Source organism: Macrobrachium nipponense, chromosome 2, assembly GCF_015104395.2.
Source record: "Macrobrachium nipponense isolate FS-2020 chromosome 2, ASM1510439v2, whole genome shotgun sequence".
NCBI classification, from domain to species: domain Eukaryota; kingdom Metazoa; phylum Arthropoda; class Malacostraca; order Decapoda; family Palaemonidae; genus Macrobrachium; species Macrobrachium nipponense.
The window spans coordinates 164,972,600-164,992,330 of record NC_087201.1 but is presented as its reverse complement, the minus strand read 5'-3'; the positions used below and the strand labels follow the sequence as shown (position 1 = coordinate 164,992,330).

The following is a 19,731-nucleotide window of genomic DNA, read 5'->3' as shown; positions in this document are numbered from 1 at the left end:
TGTACCTGTGCGTAGTAGATTGTGGTTGGTCTCAACCAAGGTGTATATATATATATATATATATATATATATATATATATATATATATATATTATATATATATATATATATATGTATATATATATATATATATATATATATATATATATATATATATATATATATATATATATATATATCTATATATATATATATATATATATATATATATAATATATATATCCACTTTCATACTGAACAACTTTTATTTCATGTTTCACCATAACGAGAAGCGAAATTAATTTACTGAACGAATTTTCTAGGAATTTATATTCACAATATTTTATTTTTATCTCCTTATTTATCAATTATATAATTTCAAATTAATAGCATTTCGTTCTGTCTCGCTCTGATGCAAATCACTTCCATTTTTCAGGTGAGATTCTATACCGGAGAATTTTTATTTTTTTTTAGTAATATAGGTTAACTACACTAATTATCTACCACTTAGAGAAGCCCTTTGAAGGCAGAACTACAGGATATTAAAGTTACATTAAAATACTGTTAGTTACTTTGTTAAGGAAATCTAAGAAATAAATCTTAACTATAGAGAATTTATTTTAGATATCCGTTTTGAATTATTCCGTTAATAATATTTCTGATACAACAAAGACTTAGTAAGTTATCATCTCCAGATGATAGTTTGAGCCTGTGTTGTATTCTGATACAGCACAGACTTAATTACTATCTGTAGATAATAACCTTAGTCTGCGTTGCATCAAGTATATAATTAATTGAGGAATTCAAGGAAGTAATTCCAAACAGGAATCTGATACGCTATAATTTAATTAACTTCATTACAGCTAAGATATATTACAGCGTAACAATATTATTATTGTTCAACTTTGCTCATTATATCACCGTTAGGGGTTATTCATTACATAAGTCAAAATAATTGATTACGAACGAATAATCAAGTTAAATATGCGACGAAGTTTCTTTGGCGCAATCGAGTTTTCTGTATAGCGTATAATTAAAGCCACCGAAAACAAATCTATCTTCCGGTGGTCTCAGTATAATGCTATATGAGCCGTGTCCCATGAAACTTCAACCACCGCCCGGTGGTGGTCAGGCCTATATTGTTGCCAGACGCACGATTATGGCTAACTCTAACCTTGAATATAATAAAATCTACTGAGGATATAGGGTTGCAATTTGGTAGGTTCAATGATTCGAGAGTGGATGATCAACGTAGCAATTTGCAGCCCTCTAGCCTCAGTAGTTTGTGAGATATGAGGGCAAAGAGAAAAAGTGCGGGATAGACAAGGCAGGCAATTTTTTTTTTTTTTTTTTTTTTTTTACAGAGGACTAAAATGGTTAGGTTGAAGTTGTTTAGAAGAGTTATGTGTTTACCATACATGGTGTAAGAAGAACTAAATGAATGGTAAATGTGGGGATAAGCAGAGTAAGCGATAACAGACGATTTGGTCAAGAGAGGAGAATAGAAGATAATAGGTTGGTATGAAAAATCTTACAAAAACGGATTATTAAGCAAATGGAAGAAAGGATAACATAGAAAGTGCTTGATGGATGCTTTCTTTAATTCCTCCATAGCGAATTCGTTTGTCGTAATGTTACTCTTACAGAAATATTTCCACCCTTATCTCGCCAGCCTTGAAATTCACCCTCCTTGATTTTTCTTTTTTTTTTCTCCGAAGTTCAAGAATAATGAGACACGTCTCCAGTCAGTCCTGTGTTTTCTTCAGTACAACTTTCATTCTTATATTTTCTTTTTCTCAAAAGCAACGCATTCGTAAACAAGCTCTTTTTCATAACAGTTTTCCCCTTTGAATTGATCTTCTGAAACATACTTTCAACAGAATCAGAGGAATTGATTTCTGGCGATAGAAATTCATTTCTCGATGTGGTTCGGATCCCACAACAAGCCATAGGTCCCCGTTGCTGTGTTACCAACTGGTTTCTAGCCACGTAAAAATATCTAATCCTTCGGGCAGCCTTAGGAGAGGCGTTAATCAGCTCAATGGTCTGGTTAAACTAAGATACACTTACTTAACAGTCAACAACATTCCATTCCACATCTCAATCAGATTGTCCGGTTTCTCGTTCACTCCAGAAAGTCCAAATGCAATCTTAACGCTAATTTTTTGTGTCACCTTACTTTCCCTTTCAAAGTCCATTTTCGAACTCCCATAAACTTTTTCTCTTATTTTTACTCTGTTTTCCATCCCGACACATGCACACTCATTATCACAACCTTATATGCCACCACACTCATTCTGGCCCATCCACAAAGTCTAACAACACCTCCACTACGTCTTCACCTTCCTGAATGCAGACGGCTCTCTCGTATCAGTGTTCCTGATATAGACAAAGAATTTGCTATGGATAAGAGTACTGCGGGAACAAACATTCAAACAAGTTTACTTCCACATCATATCACATGCCAAGCACTGGGGCAACTAGGGCCATTCAGAGCTGAAACGGAAATTGACAGTGAAAAGGTTTGAAAGGTGTAGAAAACCTCAAGGCAGTTGCACTACGGATCAATTTTTAGGAGAGGGTGGACAATAAGACGAGGAATAAAGAGAATATGAACATTGTAAAATGCATTCTTATACAAAAAGATCTGGCAAGGAATAACTTCGAATTGTATAAAATGACATGACAATGCCTTCAAATCATATAAAAAGATATGCTTTCAAAATATATAAAGAGAACTGGTAACCAAACCTTCAAATTATATATAAAAAAAAATTCAAGCTATACCTTCAAATTTTATGAAAAAAAAAAAAATATTTCAGGCAATACCTGCAAAATTTACAAATAGATATACCTTCATATTACACAAATAGATATGACTTTAAATTATATAAAAAGATATTTCAAGTAATACCTTCAAACTATATGAAGATATGTCAAACAAAACCTTGAAATTATAGAAAAAAAAATATTCTAAGCAATACAGTCAACTTACACCAAGAGATATGGCAAGCAAAACCTTCAAATTATACAAAAACATATTGCAAGCAATACCTTCAAATTATATCAAGAGGTATGGCAAGTAATTATTTCAAATTATATCAAGATATAAGACAAGCAATACCTACAAATTATACAAAAACATTTGCAAGCAACACCTTCAAAAATTATATGAAAAAGATATGGCAAGCAATAACTTCAAATTATGTCAAGACAAGCAAAACCCTCAAATAAAAAAAAAGACATATTGCAAGCAATACCTTCAAACTTTACAAAATATATTCCAAGGAAAATCTTCAAATTATTCAAAAACATATTGCAAGCAATACCTTCAAATCAAATCAAAATACATCCCTTAGAATTCTATTTAAAAAACACTGCAAGCAAAACCTCCAAATTCCATCAACAAGAGATATGGCAAGCAGTACCTTGAGGAGCACAGCTGGGAGCTGAGTGGCATCTTCCTCCGTCACGGTGACCTCAGGTCTTGCTTAATGCGATGTCTCACTCAGATTGATATCTGTGAATGCGTGTGATTAACTAAGTGCTCGCTGTTCGAGTAGTGGGTCGTATTGCACACTCAAGTATGTGTGTATTAGCGTGTTTTTTACATGCGCGAGTCGGCAATATGGTGTTCTTTCATTGACGGCGTGAGAGTTACATTTTTTTTTTTCCTTGTGTTTTTTTTTTTTTTCTAACTTTGCGTGTGAATCATTTTTGGAGTTAAGAGGCAGTTCATATTACCATATTTTTCTTCCCATAGGAGCAGAACGTGATAAGTTTTTTTTTTTATCCTAGAACATGTTTAAAGGCGACGTATTCATTTTTTTTTTAATACATACGTATGCTTATGAAGTTGTCATACATGTGGCTCAATTCTCGGGGTGCTTAGATGCATTTTTTTGTCCCTTGGGAGACAGCGCATCTCTTATGCATAACCGCATTCATGTGTATTTTCTACTGAGCGACCAAGGAATAGTGCCTAAGGGAGGGTGAATTTTTTTTTTTTTTTTTTTTTTTTTTTTTTTTTTGTGTATCGGGGTCGAGGGGGTGAGTCCTTTTTTTTCCTCTCTCTCTTGTCTCCTCAGTTTGGCCTTGAAAAGAAGAGTTCATTGCCATGTTCTTGAGATCAGTTGATTGCCACTGAGAGATGATGTGATATACCAGTAGGGTTTTTCTTTTAGAACAATTTTTGTTCTTTCTTTTGAGTAAAGAGAAAATGAATATGAATGAATATGGTGCAAGTTTCCCTTTACGCTTCGGAGAATGCCTTTACGCAATGGTAGAGGGCGTGATTAGAACTGGGGATACGGAGATTATTTGCTATTGGTGATGTGTTTGGTGATAGTAATGGTGATGATACTGGTGAGTGGTAATATTAAAGCCCATACTGGTGATACAAGAGATATTTACGGGGAATTATTACAGGAGATATTTACGGGGATTCTATTAGAGTTCACGGTGGTAATAATTTTGGTGAATGGGCCAATGATTTGTGGGTGGTAATATTGGTGATACTGGCGAGTACTAATATTGGTGATGCTGATACTAACAATGGGGTTGGTGTATTGAGAACTAAGGGTGGTGATGTTTATGGGTTGCGGAATGGGAAGGTACTAACCACAAATATAATGGTGTTTTATCGGAGGATATTGTGTTAATGCCCTGTTCAAAGACTATGGTAAAAGTCAAAGTGAGAAAACCTACAGGTGTTCTTTTGCCCGGGTGTATTTTTCCTTTCTGTGATAGCCCTAGAGTTTTTTTTTTTTTTTTTTTTTTTTTTTTTTTTTTTTTTATGGGTTCAGTAGATAATTGCTTGAAGTCTATGTGAGTCACAGATGTTACAGGTATCACGGGAACAGTCAACAGTGCCATTGGTTTTTCTTTTCCCCTTTTGGACGTTAGCCATCACTGACGTAAGTTTGTTTGTTTTTTTTATTATGAGCGAATTTGAATTGATTTTTCTTTCAGAACAGTTTGTGCAGATTTTCTAATATCTCAGTTTGTGATTGGAATCATTGTTCGGGAATGTGTTTATAATTTCAGCCCTCCCCAGTACTACTACTACATAGACGACACCTTCATAAGAGTCGACAGAGAAGAGGACCTTGAAACTTTAAGAAAGACTTTTGAAGAATGCTCCATCCTCCACTTCACGTGTGAACGCAGCGTTGACGGTGCCCTACCCTTCATGGACGTTCGGGTACAGCAGACCCCTATGGGATACACCACCACGGTTTATAAGAAACCCACAAACCCGGGTCTATGCCTTAATGGGTCCAGCGAGGGCCCAGACAGGTATAAAAGATCTGTGGTAGATGCCTTCGTCCCCACGTCCTTACACACTGCTCCACATGGGGAGAAACCACCAGGGAGATCGAAAGGTCTACACAAGTCCTCATCAACAATAACTTATCAAATCGCATGGTCGAACGCCAAAGGCGGGACTCCAAAATGAATGGCAACCAAGAAAGAATGAACCGAAACTAACGACCAAAGTAGAGCTATAAAATATTTTTATAAAAAATTATATGCACCACATATATTTGGAAGACGAAAAGGCTATAAGGAAAATAATCAGTGAAAATGTCTCCCCCACTGCAGAAGGTGATAAAATTAGCCTCATAATATACTATAAAAATATGAAAACCAGCCAGCTGCTTCTTAAAAACAACCCAGCGCCCCCAGAAACGTCTTTGAAGAGAAGGAGTGTCATCTATGAATTCACATGTCCGGTGGATGGATGCCACCACTCTTATATCGGGATGACCACCACTAGACTCTCCAAGCGTCTCTCCTGCCACCTTCAAGAAGGGGCCATTTTCATTCACTACAGGGAAAAGCATAACGGGAGGTCAGAAACGATAGCTGAACTTATAACGAACATTGAAATTATTGACCATGCACCGTACGGCCGGAAACGCCTATGTTATCTTGAAGCATTACACATATTAGAGAAAAAAACTACTATCAACACGGTAAAAGAAACATAATTTCTTCCTACAATCATGAGAAGAAATAGCACAAGAAACCACCGACTCCATATACCTTTCAGACCTTACAGTTCGTTCGGGTTGCCCCAGGTCCCTCAGTGTGAGGCGCCTCTAATGTCTACCAGAGAGTTGCTAGTACATCTTCCGGTATATTTTGCATCTTCCAATCTTGGATGGTCTGGGATGCAGTTTAGATATTTGTCGAGCTTATTCTTAAACACATCTACGCTCACTCCTGATATTATTCCTCAGATGAGCTGTCAACGCATTGAATAGACCTGCATTATCGATGCTGGTGCGTAGTGGATTAATGTTCTGTGTGCTTTCCTTATTTTTCCTGTATAGTTTTGGGCACTATTAATCTACCTCTGCTTGCTCTTTCTGATATTTTTAGTTCCATGATATTTTCTGTTATTCCTTCTATCTATTTCCATGCCTGAATTATCATGTAGCGTTCTCTCTCCTTTCTAGACTATATAATTTTAAGGATTGTAGTCTTTCCCAGTAGTCTAGGTCCTTAACTTCTTCTATTCTAGCTGTATAGGACCTTTGTACACTCTCTATTTGTGCAATATCCTTTTGATAGTGTGGGTACCATATCATATTGCAATATTCAAGTGGACTACGAACATATGTTTTATAAAGCATAATCATGTTTGTTCAGCTTTTCTTGTTTTGAAGTGCCGTAACAACATTCCCATTTTTTGCTTTTACATTTTTGTTGCCAACAGAATGGCTATTTGATCATTGCATAACATGTTCCTATTCATCATCACACCAAGGTCTTTAACTGTTTCCTTATTTGTGATTGTCTCATTATTAGGTCCCCTATATGCATATAGCTTCCTTCTCTGTCTCCATAATTTATTGATTCAAATTTATCAGAGTTAAATACCATACTACTTTACCTCTGCCCAATCATATACTTTGTTAAGGTCTCTTTGTAGAGCGTTCCTATCTTCATCACAAGTAATTTCTCTACTTATATTCTTGTGTCATCAGCGAAACTACTCACTACCGAATCCTTAACATTACTGTCTATGTCTTCAATCATAATAACAAACAATATTGCAGCTAGCACCGTACCTTGTGGCGGACACCGGATATTACCTTGGTTTCATCCGATTTCTCATCGTTTGCAATAACTATCTGTTTTACTGTTGTGTAAAAATTCTTTTAACCATCTTCCTACTTTATCTACGATATTGTGTTTTCTAATTTTCTTTGCTAATATATTATGGTCTACTTTGTCAAAAGCTTTTGCAAAGTCTAGATAAACCACATCTGTTTCATTTGCCGCTTTTCATATTTTTGAATATGTTCTCATGGTGGACTAACAGTTGGGTTTGTGTACTTTTTCCGGGTACGAAACCGTGTTGTCCTATATTAAACAAAATTATTTTTTATTAAATGTTTCATAATATTTTTCTTCATTACCCTTTCATACACTTTCATAATATGTGATGTTAGACTCACAGGCCTATAATTACTTGCCTCTAGTCTTGATCCACTTTTGAAAGTAGGGGTGATATATGCTAATTTGTGCTCATCATAAATCTTGCCTGTATCTACACTTTGTCTTAATAATATTGCAAGTGGCTTTGCGATAGAATGAACTACTTTCTTTAACAAATAGCAGGGACTCCATCCGGCCCTGCAGCAGCTCCATTTTTAATTTCATTAATTGCCTGCACAATATCAGCTTCATTAATTTCTATGTCAGCTAAATATTCACTATTTTCGTCCTTACTTCTATATCATTATCTTCATTATCTATTCTAGGGGTGAATTCTCTCTTATATCGTTCTGCCAGTATGTTGCAAATTTCCTTTTTTCATTCGTTAAATCTCCTTCAACTCAGAGGGCCTATTTCTATTTCTTCTTTTATTCATCATCTTCGCATATGAGTATAATAGTTGGGGTTTTGCTTGATATTTAATAGGGTTTTTTCTTCCGAGTCCCGTTTTTCATTTTCTTTTGATTGTATAATCTTTTGTTCTGCATTTTCTATCTTACTTTTTAGTTCTATAACTTTCCATGCATTTTTTTCTTTTGCAAGACCTTTTTTCCACTTTCTGATTTTCTGGAACAAGATCCTTCTGTCTCTTGGTATGCATGAATGATGTTTACTTTTCTTCTTCGGTATATATTTATCCACTATTTTCTCCAATATTTTATTATAATATCTCCGTATTTACCCTTCCATGTCATCACTTACGAAAATGTTATCCCAATCTTTGTTTAATTCTTCATTAATTTATGCCATTTTATATTTTTTACTGTAGAAGTTGTACTTTCCATATCTTCCCACTTTTTCATTTCTTGCTTATCTTATTTCACTTGCTTTGGATGAACTGTTAATTCTATGACATTATGATCTGAAATACTCGCATTATAAACTATTATTTCTTTAACATAATTCATCTCGTTCACAAATACTAGGTCTAAAGTATTTTCCTTTCTTGTTGGCAGGTGATTTATTTGTTGATGTTGTATTCTAGTAGCATATCTAATAGCTTTTCAAATTGCCTCTTATCTTCTGCACTACTATTACTCTCTTTTTTATATGTATAAGTAAACCAACAGTCTCCTATTCGTTCTTTCCATTCTACGAAAGGAAAGTTGAAGTCACCAGATAGGAGAATATCCAGTCCTTGTGATTTCTACATATATCATCCAATTTTTCAATTATTAAGTCAAACTCTTTAGTATTAGGAAGGTCTATATATTACTATGTTCATCAATTTTTCAGATTCAAATTCTACCGCTATTAGTTCACATTCTGAGTTACTATATTTCTCATATATTTTTCCTTGTTTTTTTGTCTTTCCCATATATTGCGGTTCCCCCTTGATTCCTATTTTTTTCTATCTGATCTATAAGTTTGGAACCCTTTATTTGATCATCATTCCCAGTCTCTTGGGAATACCAGGTTTCACTATATTCATTATATCTATTTTCTTTTCATTTTGGGTTAGTTCTTCTAAGTACTCTATTTTTCTTTTTGAGTTACTCGTAACTAAACCCTGCGCATTCATCACTATGATGGTTTGCGTGTTTTCTCCTTCATTTAATATTGGTAGTAATAAGGATTTTCCCATGTCTCTTTCCTGTTCTGGTATGTTGTTCTTTTTTTCATTTCCAGAAAATTCTGACATTAAAAAATCCAACTTTTCCATAATATTTGATCTTCCTTCATCATAATTATTCATTTTGTGTCTGAATCTGCAATTTTCTCCGTTTCTTGCAATATCCTCTTGCATAATAAATACAGTTATTATCTCTTGAGTAGAATTTCGGACTGATGCTTTGAAATTTTTTGCTGACAGACCTCTGCATACTCATTGGTGGTTTGCTTTTCCCTTTTCTCTTTTACCTGATATTCTTGATTTCTCTCTTTATTTGTTTCTTTCTTATTTTGGATTTTATTACTTGGTTGGTTATTTATTTGATTATGATTCATGGCTACAGGGTGCATATATTTGCATTTTTTGTCGAACTTACATCCTTTTCCTTCTTTTAGGTTTTACATATTTTTGGATGCAGATCTCTGCAATCATCCCTATAGCCATCTAAGTATGCACATTTACCATATATTTCATAGTTTTGACATACCTTAGGATGTTTGTAGTAACATCTTTCTCCAAATCTGCAATTCCCTCTTTTCAAAAGGTTGCAGATTTTGTCTTTCTTGTCTATTTTTTCCTCTTTTCCCGTCATTGTGTAGATCTGGGTAGAGCCTCTTCGGGATTTGCTTTTCTGTTGTCATATCGTAATTTATTTCTTCGTAGGTATGCTGCTTTAATTGCAGAGAGAGAAGAGAGAGAGAGAGAGAGAGAGAGAGAGAGAGAGAGAGAGAGAGAGAAGAGCGAGGAGAAAGAGAGAGAGGAGAGAGAGAGAGAGACTTTTTAATGGCGGGGGTTTGCAAAGAGAGAGAGAGATATTTAAAGAGAATAGAGAGAGTAAGAGTGAGAGAGAAAGAGAGAGTAAGAGTGAGAGAAAGAGAGGAAGAAGCAGAGAGAGAATGTGGGGAGAATGAGCATATGACATGTCACTTGGACGTCTTGCATTACACGCCACCCAGGAGGTGGGTAACCCAACCAACACCCAACCCACGCTAATAACCCCGGCCAGACCAAGAAGATCTCATCGCCTCAGGGATAGATTTCGTTACCATCCAACGACCAATTAAAATCCCTGCTCACCGAACCGCCCAACGATTGTGCATGACCTTGCCTGCTATAAATACTTGTAAAACGTATCTTAATTCACTTTACTCTATACTCTCATAGATGACTGCCTGTGCACTGTCGACACGTTAGATAAAGAACCAAACCCTAAGACAAATGAAATCTTTACATGTCTTTAGGAAACCTAATACACCAGCTACATGCTGACGAGAAAAAGATAATAAGAAAAATTGAGAAGATTCTATATAAATTAAATGCCGTTGAAACAGCTATAGTAATAATAATAATAATAATAATAATAATAATAATAATAATAATAATAATAATAATAATAATAATAATAATAATAATCCAGGAGAGATCAGGATAGAGTTTGGAAAATAAAAATGTGCCATGGTTAACTTACAAAAAGGCAAAGTGACAAGGAGTGAGGGGATAAAGCTACCAGATGGGAATAGCATCAAACACAGATTAGGCAGGATACAAATACCTGAGAATAATAGGAGAAGATATAAAACACCAAGAAATGAAGGACACGCCATAAACACATGGGTAGTACCAGCAACCAGATACAGCGCAGTAGTGGAGTGGACGAAGGCTGAATTCCGCAGCATTGACCAAAAAACTAGGAAATACTTGACAATCCAACAAAGCACTACACCCACAAATACAGACTATACATAACACGAAAGGAAGGAGGGAGAGGGCTCCTAAGCACAAAGGACTGCGTCAACATCGAGAGCAGAGTACTGGGGCAATATCTGAAAACCAGTGAAGACAAGCAACTAAGGAGTGCATGGGTAGACGAAGACTCAAAAATATACAGAGACAGGAGAATGACAAACAGAAGAGAGAGGACTGGCACAACAAACCAGTACACGGACAATACGTGAGACAGACTAAAGAACTGGCCAGCGATGAAACATGACAATAGCTACAAAGGGGAGAGCTCAAGAAGGAAACAGAAGGAATGCCAACAGCGGCATAAAATCAGACCCTAAGAACCAGATATGTTCAAAGAACGATAGATGGATATAACATCTCACCTGTATGCAGGAAGTGCAATATGAAAAACGAAATCATAAACCACAAAGCAAGCGCATGTCCAGCACTTGCTCAGAAACAGTACAAAAATAAACATGATTCAGTGGTAAAAGCCTTCCACTGGAGCCTGTGCAAGAAACAACAAATACCTTGCAGTAATAAGTGGTACGATCACCAACCTGAAGGCCTGATAGAAAACGACCAGGCAAAGATCCTGTGGGAGTATGGTATCAGAACAGATAGGGTGATACGTACAAATAGACCAGACGTGATGTTCATTGATAAAATCAGGAGGAAAGTATCACTCATTGATGTCGCAATACCATGGGACACCAGAGTAGAAGAAAGAGAGAGAAAAGATTGATAAGAATCCAAGACCTGAAAATAGAAATAAGAAGGATATGGGATATGCCAGTGAAAATTGTACCCATAATCATAGGAACACTAGGCACGATCCTAAGATCCCTGAAAAGGAATCTGGAAAAACTATAGATGCTGAAGTAGCTCCAGGATTCATGCAGAAGAGTCTGCTCCTAGTAAGAAAAGTGATGGACTCCTAAGGAGGCAGGATGCAACCTGGAACCCCACACTATAATTACTACTCAGTCGAATTGGAGGACTGTGATAGACCAAAATAAATAAATAAATAAAAAATCTTTGGTGCAAACGTATATATATAACTATTATAACAACATCAACAATAATGAAATTTTAATGATTATTATTATTATTATTACTAGCAATCTACGGGCATAACCAGCTCCTTTTCAGGGAATCGCTTCTCACACCCACCCCCTTCGGAGGATGGGGGAGGTATGATGAAACCCCACTTTAATCCCGCCAAGTTTCATGCCCATCGGACCAACCGTTTGGCCGTGATTGAATGACAGACGGACGGACAGACATTACGTCCATTATAGTAAGATTTCTGAAAATTGATTTTTGCGTCAAGAGGATTTTTGTATTCCAGTTATCAATAGGTTCTATAATATCTGATTTGAGCTTCGGCTAAAGTGCCGTATTAAACAAACGCACATTTATCTGGACTAAAATACGGGAGGCAGTTAACGAAAATAAGTAAGAAAGAACATCAACCACCTATCGTTTCTCGATCCCAATTTTTCTCTTACTTCCAGAACGTCAAAGGAACCTTTGCCTTGCTGTTTCTTTAGTGTATTCTGCATGCAATGCTTTCCAGCGCCTGAGTCCCTTTTTCACTCTCCTCCTTCCAGGTCTGTTTCCAGCAACGCTTTGAGCTTCTGTGAAACCGGGAATGGAATTCTCTCTCTCTCTCTCTCTCTCTCTCTCTCTCTCTCTCTCTCTCTGTGTGGGTGTCCTAAAGGAGCAAAGTTTCATAACAACTTCTGCCTGGAAAGTGGCAGCTTTGGACTGGAAGTATACAAAGGCATTATGCTTTTTGAATGGAGCTTTCTCAGTTTTATTCAAAGCTTTTCTAGTGATTCAAAGGCTGATCTGAAAATATTATTATTATTATTATTATTTTTCTTCTTCTTCTTCTTGTCTATCAGTCCTCCAATTCGACTGGGTGGTATGAATAGTGTGTGGTTACGGGTTGCATCCTACCTCCTTAGGAGTCCATCACTTTTCTTACTATGTTCGCTGTTTCTAGGATCACACTCTTCTGCATGAGTCCAGGAGCTACATCGACATCTAATTTTTCCAGATTCCTTTCAGGGATCTTGGGGTCGTGCCTAGTGTCCCTATGATTATGGGTACAATTTCCACTGGCATATTCCATAACCTTCTTATTTCTATTTTCAGGTCTTGATACTTATCCATTTTTTCCACTTTCTTTCTCTTCAACTCTGGTGTCCCATGGTATTGCGACGTCAATGAGTGATACTTTCTTCTTGATTTTGTCAGTCAACGTCACGATATTATTATTATTATTATTATTATTATTATTATTATTATTATTATTATTATTATTATTATTATTATTATTATTATTATTATTATTATTATTATTATTATTCATTGGCCTAAGCAATCAAACTATTTAGAATGTTTTTCTTAGCGAAAAGTTAAAAACAACATATTAGTGGTACCTTCTCAAGTTTATCCTTATAAAATCACGATTCCCCTCTATCGAGTATGATTAATTTGTATGGGACATAAATGATTCATCTTTTTAAAAGAAACCTAATTTTACCTCTAAGACTAAAGCTCTGGTTAACTCGCCACTGGAAAGGTGAATCGATTACAAACAGACATCAAGACATGTCTATCTTATGAGTTTCGAGAACACAGGATAATAGTGATGAATGCACAAGACAGCGGAAATTGCTGTTTTTTTTTTTTTTTTTTTTTTTTGTTTTTTTTTTTTTTTTTAGAATTGTTTTCCTTACTGACAACATTTTTAAATTATGCATTCTTTATCATTATACGTCTTCCGTTCTGGTCTAGTAAAGGAGATGGCTCACAGAGAGCTATCTTCCTACCAGAATTAGGGTAGATTCGTAATACCTTATATTCTAGTATACTATATTCTATACTCATATACATACATACATACATACATACATACATACATACATACATACATACATACATACATACATACATACATACATACATACAGTTAGTCTAAAATGCTCACAAATTGATTCATACTTTTACTGTTTTTGAATGATACTTTTCAAATAGAAAAAACTATATAAGTTTTGATCTAAATTGCAAGCAAATGGAATCAAATATTTATTGTTTACGAATTATTCTTTTACAGTTGAACATCTTCCACAAATTGATGTTAACAAATTGAATCATATTTCTGTCGTTTATAGATTTTACTTTAACAATTGAACAATTTCAAAAATATTTCTAAAATGTTAAGAAATGGAATCATATTTTTATTGTTTATAAATTTTACTTTAACAATTGAACAACTTCAGCATTTTTCTAAAATGTTAAGAAATGGATTCATATTTTTATTGTTTGTGGATTATACTTTTACAGTTGATCAACTTCAAAAATCGCTATGAAATTCAAACAGGTGGATATATAATACTAGATTTATGTATTACATTTTCATAACAACTCCAAAACATTTTCCAAAATATTAAAACATAAAAGTTTATTTAAAAATTCACCTTGAACCTTTTCCCCAATCCAGTCATCCACCGCTGCATAATAAAACTACTTCATAATATGAAAATATATAATTGAAGAATACAGCATTTTTAATATTAGCATTTTGATTCAAATTCGTCTGTCAGTCAAAAAAATTTAGACTGCCATTTATTTCAGATATTTCAGATATTTCTACCTTGATAAAAAAAGGCAGTTTCCCCGAATAAAAGTTAGTGTGACAAACAACGAAATGTAAAAAGAATATGAAATATTTCCGGTGATATAAAACTTCTAACCCTTTGACCTTTTAAATAATAACCATCGACTGTCCAGTGTGTCACTCACGATATCAGGAACGTCGGTTAGAATATCGGGTTGAAAATTCTGTAAATCAGTTGCTTGGAAAGAAATTCATGCAGCTTTGAATATATGAGTTGGCAGTTTGGGATATAAAACCTCAGTTTCTTTCCTCTTGGAAACAATGATAACATACCACATACGAAAGATAATACCTGAATCCTAGGAATATACATATATATCATTCTATAATATTTACCTTTAATGAAATAAGATTACTGACATCTAACACGTTCAAAATAACTAATTTTCAGGTGGAATTTATCTTTCCGGACCGAACCAGACCTCGTCTCATATGTAGAGATACGTCACTCAGATATATTCCCCACTGGACCCTTTCGACGGTAATGAATATAATAAAATGACGTAGAATCTATCTAACGGTTGAGGAAAGTGGTCTATAAATACACTTTCAATTATGTATAACGATTAAGGTAATAATTTTCCAAGAAATAACTTTTCTATGGTGGTCTGCATGTTACAGAACTGCTTAACAAAATCTACATGGGAACATGTTACTCTAAGACCCCAGCGCTTGGCCTGTTGCCCTTAGTTCTGTATTCTGTTCTTGCTCTGTACTCTAAGACTGGCAGCAACCATCTCTCATGACGTTACAACAGGAATATCAATGTCTCCAAAGTCCTTCTAACGAGTGTCGCTCTTAGAGAACCGTTAACCGTCACATATTTGCCATCCACAGGCGATTCCAGGTCTTCTCTTCATGTTCAAAGAGTTCCAGAATCCAGGGCTTCCAGAGCGTTTTGAACCATCCAGTCGAGTATTTTCTTTACAAGCCTCAGTACCTCTATGACTTGGAATGGGGGAACGTGAATTTCTATTGGTCTAGAATGAAAGGAATGGTAAGTTTGCTATTGGCAGTACTGGAATTCTTTCCTTCTCCATCGCTTAGCTAACGATTCAGTTACACGATCGGGCCTCAAACGCACGAATACAGATGTATGTTCGTTTTGCGTGGGATTAGAAACCTTGGTTTAATGTATTCCTGCGTTGATCGGGGGCCGAAGGATTTTTGCTGGAAGAGAGAGAGAGAGAGAGAGAGAGAGAGAGAGAGAGAGAGAGAGAGAGACGTCAGGATATAACAGTGGTAAAACTGAGAAAAGTGAAACGATAGCTATTGGATTACGGGGGTACGGCCATGAAAATCAACGGCTAAAGTTACAAGATTATGGCAGGCTGCCAAAAGTAGAGAAATGATACTTTTGCCCTTTACATCGTATATTGTGATAAAACGAACGTTTCTACACTGTATTTGTAATATATAGCCACCTACAAGAAGCTGGGAAAGTAGGTACTTCCGAGGATTGGATTTACAACTTTACCAGAAAAAAAATAAGTAGAAATTTCTTAAGAGGTTGCTCATTTTTTTTCCTTATTTTTTATTCATTGTATATTGAACAATTCATCATATAGTGTGATTTGTTTTAAGACCGTAGAATTACATTTCGAGAGCTGACTTTCATTCTGAGAAAATTACATTTGCTTATTTTCCATACAGTATTTCAGACGTAAGGAATCTTTGTTTTTGTCAGTCAGTAAATACGTGTTTTAAGTTAGCCCCGCATACTAGTGGTTTTATGTAGTTGTATGTATATCCGTGTGTATTTTCAGCGGGTACATGTCCATATTGGTGAGGATTCTAGGAGGGATATGGGGTGGGGGGATGCGTTTGGTACAATGGGTATATTTTTCAAAAACCCAAAATTATTAGAAACGGCACCAATGAAAACAATTTAAATTTAGTAATACATATACAACTCATCACTGCTCTTGAAAAGGTCACTCATTAAAAAAATAAAGTTGTTTTAACAAAATGACTTCTGTCGGCTAATTGATCGTCAATAAAGCTGCAATCAATGTTCAATTTGCAAGTGATTTAGAAGCTTCAGAATCACGCAGCTGTTTAAAACTTTGAAAAGCTTGATGGACGAATATTAAACAAATGTTGATATTCATTAGATAAACGCATATTAAAACATTGTTTTGTTTATAGATGAATGATTATTAAACCATTGTTGATACTTACTAGAGGAACGGATATTAAACCATTTTGATAATTACAAGATGGACGAATATTAAACCATTGTCTATATTTACTATATGAACGAAAATTAAACCATTGTTGATATTTACTAGATGAACGAATATTAAACCATTGTTTATCTTTACTAGTATGGACTTGATATTTTACCATTGTATATTAAACCATTATGAATGATATTACATCATATATTACTAGTGACGAATATTCAAACATGTTGATACGAAATATTAAACCATTGTTTATATCTACTAGATGGACGAATATTAAACCATTGTTTATATTTACTAGATGGACGAATATCAAACAAATGTTGATATTCATTAAATGAAAGTATATTAAACCATTGTTGATATCACAGATGGAAATATTAAACCATTGTTTATATTTACTAGATGGACGAATATCAAACAAATGTTGATATTCATTAAATGAAAGTATATTAAACCATTGTTGATATTTACTAGATGGATATTAAAATTAAGCAACAAAACCCTTGTTGTATTAAACCATTGTTGATATTTACTAGATGGCCTTAATTATTAAACCATTGTTTATATTTCCTAGATGGACGAACATAAAAAAAATTGTATATTTCCTAGATGGACGAACATAAAAAAATTGTTTATATTTCCTAGATGAACGGATATTAAACCATTTTGATAGTTACTAGATGAACGAATATTAAACCATTGTTTTGTTTATAGATGAACGAATATTAAACCATTGTTTTCTTTGTAGATGAACGAATATTAAACCATTGTTTTCTTTATAGATGAACGAATATTAAACCATTGTTGATATTAACCAGATGGACGAATCTTAAACCATTGTTGATTTTTATTAGATGAACGAATATTAAACCATTGTTGATATTAACCAGATGCTAATTGTAATAATTCCGGATGGAAAAGAATCTGCCACAAAGGTTCTTAAGAATCTTGTAAGACAGGATTCTTTTAGGTATACGTAACTTGGAGTCATGTTATGTTTATTCTTATGTCCCATAATAACTTATCAATGACGAGAAAGGTCGATTTCACAGAAAATGGGAATCTATTATGAACTGATAAAAACTATTTGATTAGATTATCAGTCTTTTGTTTATGATAAATCAAGGGGGAAAATAATTCTGGGTAACTTCATCATTAATGTAATTAATCTTAAATTACCAATTTTTTTCAGAATTTTGTATATTTTTCAATTCATGTTAAATCGTTGCAAAGCTATGTTTTAATATTGCATTGATGGTTTCCATCGATGATGAGACAGGGCAAACGATTAGTAAGTAATAAAAAAAACACATTGAAAATAATTATTACCATCTTTCACTTTAAATGTCACGCTTTTAAATAATTGAAAGAAATGTGTATATATATATATATATATATATATATATATATATATATATATATATATATATATATATAGACACACACACACACACACACACATATATATATATATATATATATATATATATATATATATATATATATATATATATATATATAAGCGAATACCACTGGAAAATGATAGTCAGAAATCCAAGCGCTTTCGTCTTTATTCAGACATCGTCAAGGAGCTACTAAAGTACAATTGGAGAGGAAGCCTCAGGTACAAAACAAGATCAGGAACTACCAGATGGTTAATTATCAAAAGGGTAAAAATTAAAGGGATAATCCAGGATTATCGGATATCACACGGTCACAAACTTAAACAGATTCTGACCCTAACCGAAATTACAAAGTATCTTTACAATCAAACATGTAAAAACTTAATATATTAATTTTGTTGCTTATATTTATCTACAACTTTTTTCATTATGAAAGCATCAAGTTTAAATAAACCAAGACTTAATTTAGAACATTTCTATTATTTGATTTGATAAAACAAGATTCAATGATATTCCTTTTAAAACTGTGTCATTACATGGGACTAAGGCTCTTGCTGACTCCAGTTAATAGAATGGTCTAAATCTCATATGTACAAATAATGCATTCATATTTGGCCCAGTTCTCACAGAATATTGATGTTGCTTGAGACGCTGTGAAAGAGATTTGCCGGTCTGTCCGTAATAGACTTTATCACACTTTTTGCAAGGAGATTTCATATATGCAGCCTGGAAGATCTTTAGGAGAATTTTTGATTACTAAGCTCTTGACATAAATATTACTGAAAACAACATTTATGTTAAAAAGCTTAAAATTCTAGGAATGATCTAAAAACCTTTCATCATAAGGTAATTTTAGAATGTTATGCTTACTAAATTCAAGTTTGTCATTAGTTGAATAAAATGTTTTTCTAGCTCTTTTCCATGCCACATCTACAAAGTCCTTGGTATTTAAGTTTCAATGCAATATCATAAATAGTTTTAATTTCAGCGTCAATAAACTGCGGGCTACAGACACGTAAAGCCCTTAGGAACATCCCGAAAAACAGAGAATTTAACATTTTGATGGTGATTGGAGTAGTAATGAACAAAAGAGGCAATATTAGTTTGATTTTCGAAAGACTGAAAAGGTGAAATTTCTATCATTTCTATGGACAGTTACATCAAGAAAATTCAAATTACAATTTCTTTCTTCCTCTACAGTAAATTTTATAGAAGGACTAAATTATTGAGATTATTAAGGAATTCCTGGAGGTTTTTGTGAACTGGCCAAATACAGAAGATATCATCCACTTACCTAAACCAAATAACTTTATCTTTAGCAGCGATAAGCGTTGTCGGATACTAATGCTAAAGTAAGCGATGTGAGAATGATGTATTTCTTTTTATTCACAATATAATTCCAAAAAATAAATTTAATACCTGCCTGTCATTTTTGAAAATTCTCCTGGGGAATAATTTCTAATGGCAAATAGTAGCTGAAACAAAGTGTATCTGTGTACAGTAGAATATACTACGAAAGTATACCTGTTCCAAGTCCCTGTTTCACTTACCTTTCTACAGTGGATGTAAAGATATTCTCAAGTACATTTTCCTTCGTGCTTCATTGGATACACACACACATAT

At 34.2% G+C, this 19,731-nt stretch overlaps 1 protein-coding gene across 1 annotated transcript in view; it reads left to right on the top strand.

The window, feature by feature from the left end:
• The first annotated feature begins 2,233 nt into the window (after positions 1-2,233).
• The window catches only part of LOC135221359 (neural-cadherin-like), a 31,838-nt gene continuing 14,340 nt past the window's right edge, over positions 2,234-19,731 (top strand). The window contains 3 exon segments of the mRNA XM_064259160.1: positions 2,234-2,292; positions 4,951-5,182; positions 15,354-15,431. Coding sequence (XP_064115230.1) covers positions 2,234-2,292; positions 4,951-5,182; positions 15,354-15,431 — 369 coding nt within the window.